This window comes from Ciconia boyciana, chromosome 1 (genome assembly GCF_034638445.1).
Source record: "Ciconia boyciana chromosome 1, ASM3463844v1, whole genome shotgun sequence".
Lineage (NCBI taxonomy): Eukaryota > Metazoa > Chordata > Aves > Ciconiiformes > Ciconiidae > Ciconia > Ciconia boyciana.
The window spans coordinates 57546235-57559466 of NC_132934.1; the positions used below are offsets into that span (position 1 = coordinate 57546235).

Genomic DNA, 13232 nt, shown 5'->3' on the forward strand with positions numbered 1-13232 from the left:
GAGAGCATTGATGAAGCAACATTCAGCCCAAACAGGCTCCCAGGGCATCAAATATGAAAAGGTTTTGCTCTTCAAGGGGAAGAAAAGCTAGAAACATTAAATATTCATGAGTGCCAGGTGTGGGCTCTGAAAGGCCTTTTCTCTTCCCCACTCACCCTCACGAGGAGGCCAGGTGAAAGGAGGAAATGAAATGGCATTGGCTGTGGGCATCCAAGGAAAGATCCTCAGGAAACGATGCTCAGATAATGCTTCCCTGCTGCTCACCCATGCCCTTGGGCAAGGGGTGGGGAAGGGTGCTCGATGAGACCTCACTGACATGGCTACTCCTGGTAGGATATCCTGTGGGAGCAAAGCCACGAGCACAACAGAGATGTATTCACCACTCCAACACAGCAGCGGATGTCGGGGGGAAAGTATGTAGCAGGGATGAGAAGCGGCAGGAGGGTGAAAGGAGTGCCGGGGAGAGAGCTGTCAGAGGGAAGCACAGGGCTGAGCAAAGCCAAAAGACAAAGCAAAGTCGCTGAACTCCATCCTGGGTTGGGGCAGAGCAAATCCTCTGCCTCGACCCGGCGGCATCCAGAGGCCCTCCCTGACAAACTCTGCAGACACTACAGTGACCATAGCTCCCTCCAGACACTTGCCATCAACCCTGATTAGCTTGGCTGTCACAGCTAAGTAGACTTGCCCGGCGTGTGCCAGCCCCGGGGAAAGCGTGGCAGCGGCGGCGAGTAGCCGGGGCAGGGCTGGGGAGGAGGCAAGCTCCGGGCAGCTGGAGCCAGCCACGCAGTGCAGGTGTGCCCAGCGGCTTACCACCGCCTCCCCCTGCTCCTGCTCAGCATCACTCTGTCGCTTTGCCTTCTCTCTGCCTGCCTCTTTCCAAGAGCGAGGACCAACAGCTGAGCTGATTCACTCCCTAGCACTAATCACCCCAAGATCTGAACAGGGGACTGGCTCAGGAGAAGGTGAGAAACCCTGTTCTTTCTGGTTTCTTCTATCTCACCCACCTCTGAGGCTTTTGAGTCCTCCCCAGCTCTACAGTGAGGGACAAAGCTAATGTGCGCAAAATCAAAAGGAGATAGTGGTTTGAGGCAATCATTCCCTTGCTTAGAGTAAACCAGATGGAAGAGAACGTAATTCTCAGCACCCATCTTATCTGCATCATGGGACAAGCCACCAACTGCCATTTTAACTGGAGCAAAACCCAATCTCTTTCCCATCAGCATTTGCGACTGTAGCTGGCAGGACATTTTGCAGAGTGCAGAGACTGAAGCATCGTTCTGTCTCTCAGCCAGGCCGCTTGTCCAAGTGTGCCTTCTTTCCTTCCTCCCCTGCCCCAGGACACATGGCAGTCCACCCAGCTAGCACAGGGTTGGCAGGATTTTCCTGTGCATGTTTCTTTATGGGAATTTTCAGAACTGAGGAACCATTCCAGCAGATAGATGGTATTTGTGCAGAGAGCGCACAGGGAGAGCTGCACCTTTTTTTTGTGGCCAAGCCCTGTAGTTAAAATAATCTCAGTTTGTCTACACAGTGCAAGCTGGTGCTCCAGCTTGTGGCCCTCCTCACTGATCTCTTGCTGATCTGATGCTTAGCTCTCATTTCACACATTGCATTCATTTACATTAGCTAAAATGTGGCGCCAAACTACTGCAAAGAGAAAACAATCAGCTGTGTGTGCAATAGTAGATGCGCTGCCAAGTTCATCGTTATTATAACCTATAGCTTCCCTCGCCACCCAGATCTTTTTTGCTTTGCTGCATTCCTCCTAACTGAGACCTTTCCTGCAAACACATGTGTAAGTGAGAGGAGCTCAACTGGAACAGCAGGTGTGCAGCTCCAGGTGCCTTCTCCTCAAGCTGCAAAGCCAGCCTCACTCATATTGCAGACCATCACCCCTTGCTTTGCACCAGTGTAAGAGAGAGCACGTCCAGATGACTGGCCTGACCCAGATTAAATGAACCCTGTGGAAAAACAGGTCCAGCTGACAGTACAGGGTAGTGAGAGCTCTTAAACCAGCTCTGCTGCTAAGGAAAAGCTGCCCCACACACAAATGTGAAACACCGGCCTTGTCCAGAAGTAACCAGTCTTTTCACTGATCTCTCTGTCAGGTTTCCAGAGCGTTTGTAGGATACGTTTAGGGTTGGGGGTTTTGCACTTGCAGGTTGTCAGCATGATCCATAGTTTAGGAGCACCACTCAGTTCCTCACCACCACCCCGCTCTTTCCAACAAGCAAAGCTTTCTAGCACCTCTGACTGGCTCAGACACCTCATCCAGCTCAGCCTGTTGATGACCTAACCTCCAATTATCCAAATCTTTGTCACTTCTCAGCTTGACCACAGACACAGAAAATATCAAAGCTTGACATTTCCAGCACTTATAAAGCTTCAGCCAGTACAAAAAGCTGTTGCTCATTTCCTCAGTAGCATGGGCACATCAAGCCTCACCTCAGTGCAGTGACTTCCCTTAGGATACTGAATCAAGTTCAAGCACTAAGTGTCCTCAGTCCTTACCTTCAAAGTGCTCCTCAGCTTAAGCCTGAGGTAGCCAAAAGAGAGACTAAAGCTCCAGAAAAAAACTGCTGGTCAGAGCTTCACCCTGCTGGGACAACAGAGCTCTCCAGAGTAGGTTTAAAGTGTACTGATGTAAGAGGAAGAGCTCTCTCAAGGTTGCTCTGAGGCTGTAGAAACAATTCCCTTGGGAGCCAGGGACTAGCACAGACCCCACTGCTTTTCACTTTGAGAGCAAGACGCTTACCTTAGATGGATCAGGTCAGGGCAACACGAGCACCAAAAATAAAAGGAAGAAGAGGAAAAAAATACACCACTTACCCCCAACACACACTCAGCTAAAACAACCACCAAATGCAACCTGAGACGTGCTGTTTTCCTTGGGGGGGAAGAAGAGAACACAAGCACATGGGCGCTGCATAGCCACGATGCTCAGCACACTACCGAAGGGGACTCAGCTGCCACAGCCAGGGCTGAATCTCAATATTCTGAATCCCTCAGAGCTTTCCTTCCTACCTGCCCATCAAATGTCATACACACATCAAGGAAATAGGCCCCTCCTAGTGAGACAGCATACAGAAGAGTCAGCAACCTTGAAAATTATAATTCCCTTTAGCATGGTATATAACAACAAGTCCCACAGAGCCCTGCCCTGGCTCACACCACAAGTAGTTATCGCCACATTTCTTTGCTGGAGACCTGCAGTAAATCCTACAAAGAGGCCCAGCTTCCATCACCGGGTAGTGAAGATCTCTTTATAAAGGATTTTTTAGATAATATCAAGATGTCAAAAGCAAAAAACCAAAAACCAAAAAAAAAACCCCTTGGAGAATGCTAAGAGGAATACACACCAAGGTCAGGGAAAATTATCTTCTCACCAGATCATAAATAATGGCAAAAATGAACTGTGGCTTGAAGGGTCAGACTCTAGCATCACCTTCCAAGCCTTTCACAGAAGGCAGGTGGTCTAAACAGACCCCGTGGAGTCAGTTCAGTCCCAAGCTTTCAGCTCAGTCCCAAGCTCTCATCTCTCAAGCTCTCCCTCAGATTTGTCCAAGGTGCACAGGACCCAGCATGAAAAACAGTTCCTCCCTGATGGGCTGGAGCCCCACCAGCCCTACAGAAAGACCAGAAAACAGAGCCATGCCAGGTGGAGCTGCCAGGTGCTTTGAAGAAGCAAGCCCAGAGATGAGGCCTCCTGATTGCAGATCTGACCCCAGGGTTACAGTGGCCTCAGGAATGAGGGCAAAATCTAGAGCATTTACCTTGACACCTAAATACTGACCCCCCTGGAAAAAGAGGGGCCTCGGTCCAAACTTTGCTGTGATCCAAAAAGAAGAAGACACCTCAGCTCTGCAGCAGGCTGCACCCTATTAGGGATGCTGTGAGCCTCAGCTCATCCACCACAGGCACTCACATCCAGTATGTGCCACCATAGCATGGTTGGTAGCCACATAACCTGTGACATGAGCAGAAACGGACACAGGCAAAGGTCTCAGTCAGGAGCCTCCTTCTTCACTCTCTTTCCCCATTAACCCCTTGCAAGCTTTGGGCTGTTAAGTAACCTTGTCTTTGAGAGTGATGCCAGGTGTCAGATTATTTCTGAGAGGTGTCTCTCTGGGGGATTGCTGTCGTTCTGTTCTTTTTCCTAATACTGAACATCTAATAAGCAACACCTACTACCACCTGCTACTGTTGTTCATTCACTGATCATCTCATTTTTTCCCCATTTATCACTGCAATGATGACTGCATTCACTTTCAGTGAAAACTCTATTAAAAACATACAGTGCCAGCTTTTCTTTCAGAATTGCAGGGGTCACCCAACACCGGGGACAAAAGGTAACTCCAGTGCCATGGCTGCAAACCATTTGCCTCTGTTCTATAAATACTCTTAAGTTCTTTACACATCTCTAGTGCTGTGTAAGTAGGACAGAATAATGCAAAATATTATGTAAAACAGTGTTAATGCAACTTCTGGTTAAGATTTAAGGGAGCTAATTTCCTCTTGCTGTCACTAGCATGAATCATGTTTCCTTCTACTGCAGGCAGTGACATGACGTTAGGTGAAATGTGTGTGAAAAGGAGAATCGGGCCCAAAATACACAAAGATCGAGAAATTTAAGGTTATGGTTGTAAATTGCCCTACCCACACACACAAAGTGTAATTTGCATTAGTGTAATATGACATTATCTTTCACCCCATAATACACTGTCATTATTGCTCACATTTCCATGGTATCCATTGCTTGATAGCTCCCATGGGACAGATTTTGCAAAACAGCTCAGCTCCCATTTAGGCAGCAAAATACGTGGCTGGGCTTTCGAGATCGCTGTGTACACTGGAGGCTGAGCTTGTTTGAACAGGCAGCAGAATTGTCACAATGGGAGCTGCGAGGCGCTGAGCATTTTTTAAATTCTGGCTGTGCAGGTTCCCTTAGAGGAGAAGGGAGAAATAAAGATTCCAGCAAAGGTCTCTTTATGACTGTTTTTTTGTTTGTTTTTTCTTTTCCAGGCTTGCTTTACTTCCAATAACACAAACTCTGAAGTGCTGTTGCTAACTCTTGTGATTTTTATCGGGAGTCTTGGGATGTGTGGCATAAACCTTCAGGCGTGAAATCTTGCTATGACTTGACAATCTCGGATCACAGTAAAAAAAAAAGATAAGAAGTTTCTATTCCTCACTACTATGGGAGAAAAAAAGAGGACTACAAGATCTGAGTCACAGGTCTAAAGGTCTGAAAACCATGGGAAAAATAAAAATAATCTGTGATTTTTTTCTTTTTCCTTTTTAAAATCTCTTGGTTTTAAACCCATCGAACAACCTACAAGTACACAATTTGTGACTTCTGAATACTTGTTTATAATAACAGTGAAATCAAGCAGACTGATTCAGAGAGGGAAAGATTATTTTCTCCCATGATCTGTGACCACAAAAAAAGGGACTAAGCAATGTACGGTACAAAACAAGGCATTACCAGGTCTACATTTCCTGCACTTCAGTGTTCCCCAGCTCCCTACATAATGCTACACTAACACAGGGATATAATTTTCTTTTTGTTTTGTTTTGTTTTTTTTCTCCCAAATTTACTTTGATTACCCATTTAAACATGTGGCAATATATTGCACACTGTGGAATGCACATGAAAAACAGCACTGAGATCAGACAACAAGTAAATAAAATTGGAGCCTGTCTTCAGTGACTGAAGACTTCCTCCAGCACTACGAGATGTGGGTCTGTTACAGCCCACTTAGTTTGTTAAAAAGCCCCAGAGAAGCATTGATTTGCAAACCCATCCAGCGTATTTATCTGAGAGTCAATAGACTTTCTTTACACTAGTCCTTGCCCTTGTTTTGGTTTTTATTTCCTCCCCTTCTCTCCCTCCCTCCACCCCCACTTTCTCTGCGTTATCCGACACACAGAGGTGCATCATGCCTTCGTGTGCTGTGCCTGGCAAACCCTGCCACTCGCCTCCTGTGCATTTCTCCTTCAAGCCCCACTCTGTCTCTTCTCTCCTCTTTATTGATCCTCACACTGCTCTGCTCCTCCTTGCACTGTTTCCCTCTATCCTGAACACACCTGTCTGATTTAGGTCCCAACTGACTTTATAGAGAGCTGCACATACAGGAAAGTGCAGCTCCAAGTTACATTTCCATCTCCGATCTGCTCCCCTCCCCGAGGCAAGACATCCTTTAATGGCCTGCTCTGAGCATAAATCATATTGCACTCTTCAGTGCTTTGCTCGCTGGCTAGGAGATTGGGCTGTGAAGGGAGGATATAGACTGAACTTGACCTGTCGGTCGAGTCCGTCCCCCGTTGGCTTTTCTCCATCCTTTCACTGCCTGCCTGCCTGCCTGGGACAGAGCCTACAGAAAGCTGTCAGCTTTGTCTTTGAATGCATTTGAGTCACACATAGCCTGACCAGGGAATGAAAAGGGCTTTTTGACCTCTTAACTTTTGTGTATGGATGCTGCGAGAGAACACTGCTCTTGTCCCTGTACTAACCTGCTCAGGACTGTGGCTGCGTCCTGTGTGTGTGTACACATTTGCACATGGTTGTAATTATGGTTTATGTGTCACTGAGATGTGATAACAAATATTTACAGAGCAGCTTATATGAAGAACTGTGGATAGGGTAAGTTTAAATATTTGGAAAATACAACAATATCTGAGTTTCAGTTATCGCTTCACAAATAAAGCCGTGAGGGGAAAAAAATGTACTTCCAAAAGAGTCAAACGGAAGAGTACATTTTTGAAAGGGAATCAGTGTTGGAAGAGAACAAGCAAGTGGCAGCCCCCTTTCAGAAAGACTGAGGCATCTGAAGCAAAGACCCTGCAGGGGGGGTCTTAGAAGAGGAATCTCATAATCCTTTTGCATTTCCAACTGCTAGGGCAGGACTGTGCCTGTCAAATGCGCTTGCTTTTTGTCTGATCTAGCTGTAAATGAGACTGTTTTACAGCCTAATATATCTCAGTCAGAAGCTAATTTCACACATGCTCATCAGTGAAATTAGTTCTTCAAAAACACATTTAGAGAGGTAAATGTCATCGCTTTTCCCCCGTGCCAAGTGTGGGGTTCATAGCCATACCACTCTGTCTTAGACACTGTTACAGCACCAAACACAGGTAGCTCAGTGTGGAATACAAATTTAAGGCAGACATATAAATACAAAACATCTGCTTTTCCCATTCCAGGGTTCAGCCGCTTCAGACTACTTTTATATTGGTGCTTTGATCTAGTGAGCTGAACACAGGGCTAAGAGTTAGATGTCACTTGTATTCCTAAGTCTGCTGGTGACACTAACTGGGTCTCGTTCACCTGGTCTGAAACATGAGAAAGATTAAACTAACAAGCCTTGGCTTATATCTCTCAGATCTGTAGAAGAAAAGTAGAAAACTCCAGTCTATTTGGACCCATGGAGCTACTATAATAATAATAATTAATAAAGAAAAATAGAGCTAGACCAAGATTTTCCTACACAGCACTTTTACCAGCAAAAAATGCTATTTAATTGAAATGGAAACACTTCAGTGTTGTGATAGTTATTGAAACATCATTTAGGAAAAAAGAAAAGGAGGACAAGAGGAGAGGAAAGCATTTTTATACTAGAATGGCATGGTTGAGGTTTTTTGATTTTTAAACTTCTTTGTCATGACAAAGTATACGAAAAAAATAAAAAACCCAAACAAACCACCTAACATTAGGCAGAATAAAACCATATTAAAATGGATGGGAAATGCTTATTCTTCTTCTGACTGAGAAAAAAACACATTTAGAAAGAGCAGAACTTCCCACAAATCTGAAATTCTATTTCCTGCACAGCTAGTAATAAGAATATAACATTATATTTCTAATGCCTATACCCCCACATAAGTATTACTGCACTTACACACCAAGTATAAGCACATGTATACACTTTCTATTCAATAAAGTTGCTATGCAACACTCTGCAACAGACTCCTTCACTTCCGTACAGTGTGCTCAGCTGAAGTAATCTGCTTCCAAATAATGAATTGGTTACTAAATTGTAAGTGGAAACTGGAAGACATCAAACATAATGCAAGGACTCTTCTTTGCATAAGACCAATGCGACAAGAAAGAGTAAACTGAAGAAACAAATTCTGCTCCAATGTCAAAAAAACGTAATAACAGAAGTGAAAGAAATTCAAATGATCAGAAATGACTACAGACTCCCTGCTCAAAAGCAGGCAGAAATAAAACAAAACCAGCCTCCCCCCCAAACCTTGTGCCTTGCCATGAGAAGAAGGGATGAAAGAGCTAGCAGAAACAGCAATGTTTCACCTAGCAACCTGCCACACAATCACATGAGGATAATAACAACAAATGGATGCGGAATTTCACCCCAAGCCCAGGACACAGACATGCCCAGAGCAGAAAGCAGCTACCTCTGACAGAGACCTGGAGGGTATTTTTTACCTCTTTACACTTGTTCGGGGACTCTCAGGGCTTGTCACACCAGCTCACCCCCATGGAATTTAATCACATGGTAATAGGACGAGAACGATCTCTAATTTTTTGTTTCATGCATTTTCAAACAAAACCCCAAAAGGCAGCATTCCTGGGGCTGTAGTCAGGAATGCAAGAGAGAAGCAGGAATACTAATGAAAGTGTGATATGTATTACAAAACTAGGGCGCCTCATGTTTTCTCTAATACACTTCAAAGATGACATGCGAATGAAGGGATGATCAGGTGAGGCAGAGCCACACACTTTGTAATCCAGAAGTGAAATCCAAAATGGTCAGTGGCACATCCTGTTGAGAATTGCAAGAAATGCAATCAATTGCTCATAACCAGTAGCTAAAGATCAGCTCTAACCCTGAAGCAAGGAGGTTTGAAATCTAGAAGTGTCTCCACGTGAACTCTCATCCCTTGGACAATCCCATTTTACTTACTTTACTTACACAGTGCCTCTTACTTGATTTGGGGCTGGAAGGACTTCCTGTGGCAGCAACTTTTACAGCCTAATTATGAACTGGGTGGAGAACGTCTTCCTTAATGGATATTTGCCACCTTTTGGTTACACTGGATGTCCCTTTCTTCTTCTGTCACAATTCAAGGAGGAGAGTCTATGTGTCCTTTACACTATACATAATGAGTATGGCACACACAAATAGCATTTGTCAGCTCCTTGTGGGATATTGTTTCAAAGCCTCACAAGTCTTACTGTAAGGAAGGGCTTTCAGTAACATGTTAAGTATGAACACAGGTAAGCAGAATTTAGACATATCCAATTTGGGCATTTAAACTTCAGCCTTGCCCACCTGCCAAGAATATAAAATAAGTTTATTTAATTTATTTAACAGGTGATACTTTTTCCTCTACCATGTCGCTACTGTTTCCTTAGAGTCATTCTGAATTTCCTCCCTCCTAATTTTCTGGCATCGCTTCTTTTTTTGCTTCACATAGTATGAAATTTCTCTTAAATTTCTCCAGAAATGTCTTACTTCAGTATGCGGACTTTTCAAATGCTGAATGATTATTAGAATGTTACTTTTCTTTGGGCGCTAAGTAATCTACCCAGACAAACCACATCAGCACTCTTCCACTTATGCAGTAATCACTTAGGTTCTTAATCACTTTGTCCATTCTCCTGATAATAAACTGCCATTATTCAGTCCACACGGCCAGACTCCTTTGTGAAAATCAGTCCCTACCTGGGTGCCCACGTGGAAGCCTTTGAAATGGCCACCAGTGAACGCTGGGCCACATTGTCCCATCGCAGCTTTCTGAACATGGCCAAATATCTGCCTTTGGGATTAACCCCCCTGCCCTTCCCCAAATATCTCATGCTCCCACCAAGACCTCAATCTCCCTCTGCTTCACACTGTGTTATTCCCCTCTTTCTTTTCTTTGCTAGCACTTGCAACTCCTCCAGCTTTGTATCATCAGTACATCTCACTAATAGACTTTCCTCTTGCTTCAAATCAGTAATTAAGAACTTTAAAAAGACATTAAAAAAAGATTTGTGGCCAAAGGTCTCATTAATTATGTTTGCTGTACCCCACTAGGCACCTTCTTCCAACGCAGCTCATTCCCATTTATCACAAGCCTTTGTTTACAGCCTTTTCACGAGTTTTCAACCCTCAAGTCAGTGCTTCCTCTCCCAGGGAATCTGATTATTTTTTTTTTTTTAAATTAATGGCAGGATGTCTTTCTTCCAAAACGTTCTCTGCATATAACCACAGATTTATGTAGCAAGAAAGATACATAAAGGTTTAACCACAGAGTGGAAATTAAAACTTCATCAATTCTATGCAGGTAAAGTTTTATACTGATAGAAGGAGCAGACAGGCAGCGTCATGGCTGGGACAGTCAGGGGAAATTCAACTGCCTGTGCTCTGCAAAGGTCAGGCGAGATGATCGAAAGCATCCCTAGTGCCTCCGCATGGATGGAGCGGGTCCCTGGTGGGCCAGTTCTGATGCTGCTCACACCACTCCTCCCTGGGGCAGCTCCTGCTAGCAGGGGAGTGACTCCGGCTGTTCCGGGAGATAAACAGGAATAAAACAAGGCCTCGACTTTTTGTCAGTCAAGCTTTGCTCCTGACCACTGCTGTCCAGCAATTAACATGGCAGATGTCAGCAGAGGTCAATTGGATATCATTCAAGACGTTCCCACTTGCCACCAAGGTTAAGTCTACCCTGATAACAGGGATCAGCCTCAAAGTGGTCTTTGGGCACAGACTCATGGGACTTCTTATGAAGCAGGGACAAAAGGGGGCTGCATAACATGAGGATGGTGCTGCCCTCATGCAGCCGACCGTACGCTTCACGGAAGGGGACAGCATGCCATGCATGACCTCCAGGCCACCTCCTCACAGAAGAGATGTCCGTGACATCCCACCCTGCTGCAGTGCATGCCCAGAACCAGGACCATGGCTGGCTCCCAGCCCTCTCCTCTCTGGAAAAGGGGCAGAGAGACGGAGGCAGGCTGGGGAAGTTGTTCTGCTGACAGTCGATAGCCAAAAGGTTGTTCTTGGCTCCCATCGTTATCACCCCATGACAGACCTGTTATATGCCTGGGTGCACGCTCAGTGCCCAAACCAGATGCTCCTCTGCCTGGCGCCCTCCTGCCATGTTGGGCTCACAGGACTGTGCCTCAGTTCCTCCATCACACCTTTCAGCACCCTCTGTCCCTGGCTGTTGCCCAGAGATAAAAATACACCCAGGAAGATGGGCAAGACCCCCTTCTAGAAGGGCTTTGCATGGAGCCAGAGACCCTGAAATCCGCCTCCATAGCATGTTCAGGAAATAGGTGGCATCATGAAACTGACTTCGGCACAAGGAAAAACATATGATGCAGACTGGGAGGTCGACTGTGCAAACTTTCTCAGATCTGGAAAAGAAAAAGATGCCTGAGCTCTTTTTGGAGGAGGTGCTCCAAAAGAGAAGGATCAGGAGAGTTATGGCAAGGTCTTAGCCACTGCAGACAGCCTGATTAGGTTGATTACGGGGAAGAACAAAGAGACTTCCCTGCCATTCTAGAAGACAGAAAAACTTGTGGAAGAAACGCCTAATGTCTCAGAGGGTTGCATGTGGCAGCGGCTGCCTTTGCACAGGGGATAGATGGAAACATTGGAGTGACACAGCAGACTGAGTTCAGTGCTCTTGCAAACCCCTGACCCCAACAGCATGCAACCAGCCCGCTGGTTCACTTCCATCCACCCGGATACAACTGCTGTGAAGCCTGAGCCACTTCCATCGATGTTTTCTGCAGTTAGATAGCAGCGGCAACGCCTGCTTACTCGCTCCAGGGTTGCAGGGAGAACAACGCTGACTTGAGTAAAAAAAAAAAAAGAGAGGCAGAGGAAGAGAAGAAGAGGGAAGAAACAGTTCAGCACCAATAAAAGCTGCAAAGCACAGCGAAGAGGTTGGTCTTGTTCCCATCCTCTGGGAAGGGAGGAGGCAAGGGCTGTGAAGGGGCCACCAGTATAGAGCAGGTGGGAGCAGCACATGTGTGTGGCACACGCCCCAGGGCTGCAGCTCACATCTCAGGGCTGCAGCACCTCTCTGGTTTGCATGCAGACCTGAGCTGGGGAATGTGTCTCAGACCTGAACAGTGCCAGCGAGCAGCAGTTCGGCTGCTGACACATCCAGCCTTGCACGCAGCCCCAGCACCCCTATGCCCAGTGGCGCTCAGCCTGGCTCATACACACACACCAGCTCGCAGTCGGCACAAAAGAGGGAGTACAAAGCACAGGGTGAGGAGGAGAGACAAAATAGCTGGTACTACACACCCCTAAGCTGTAATGGCGTGAAAATGTTTCAGATGAGAGGATCTGGAAGAGCATGTGAAAGCCTGAGCAAACCAATTCTCCCTGCTTCCACCAGCTCACCCCTCTCCAGACCTCACACACATCCCTTTTTGAGGCTGCAGATGTTATCAAACCTGCGATATCCTTCAGTAAGAGCAAGAAAAAACCTTTTCCTTTACTGCACATTGTTCAGCTTCAGCTCCTTAGCCATCAGCATGGCCCTGCAGGAAGGATGACCAGGGCAGATATGCTGGGAGACTGTAGCTTTCCAGCCCATCCAACACCACCTCTTGGCCCCATGATGGGGAAAAGCGTGCACACACTGTGCAGCAGCCTCCACTCAGTTTGCACCTGAACCCAGCCTGGAAAACACCACCACACACATCCTTACTTCCTTACCACACACATCCTTACATCCCACACACATCCTTACATATTCCCCACAACCCAAGCTGAGCAGGTGTGAAATGGAAGCATGACTTACTAGGCACACGGTTTATAGCTTTCAGGGGTCTCAGGACACGGACAGTACGGATTGCAGACAAGTTAATGTTTTGGAGATCCAGGGAGTACTCCACCATCCTGCAGAAGAGGAGAGAGAAAAAGAAAGTTTAAAAGAATCCAAAATCTTGGCTTGAGTCAAAAAGAGTCATCGTTTCTTCATTGAAAGGTTTCTGGAAGTCATGGGGACAAAGCCTGAGTCTTTGGGAGCAAAGCTGAAGCCTCTGGGAGCTCTCCAGGAGCAGGACTGGAGCTCACAGCTCCCCTGTGCAGAAACCACAGCCTGTCTGTGGGACAGCAGCAAGGCAGTGAGTGGTGAGAGCATGCCATGAGGACGCAGGCCTGGAGCTGCAATAACACTTACCTGCTGCGACCGTCAGGAGGGAAAGGAGCTGCAAGAAGATGCCCCAATGAGAAGCGTGTGCTCTGGGCGAGGGCAAACACACA

The 13232-nt window shown here is 46.3% G+C and overlaps 1 protein-coding gene across 1 annotated transcript in view; it reads right to left on the reverse strand.

The window, feature by feature from the left end:
* Positions 1 to 13232, reverse strand: part of CACNA1I (calcium voltage-gated channel subunit alpha1 I) — a 160036-nt gene that overhangs the window by 57192 nt on the left and 89612 nt on the right. The window contains exon 4 of the mRNA XM_072846159.1: positions 12769 to 12866. Within this exon, the coding sequence (XP_072702260.1) occupies positions 12769 to 12866 (98 nt within the window). The remainder of the gene's footprint in view (positions 1 to 12768; positions 12867 to 13232) is intronic.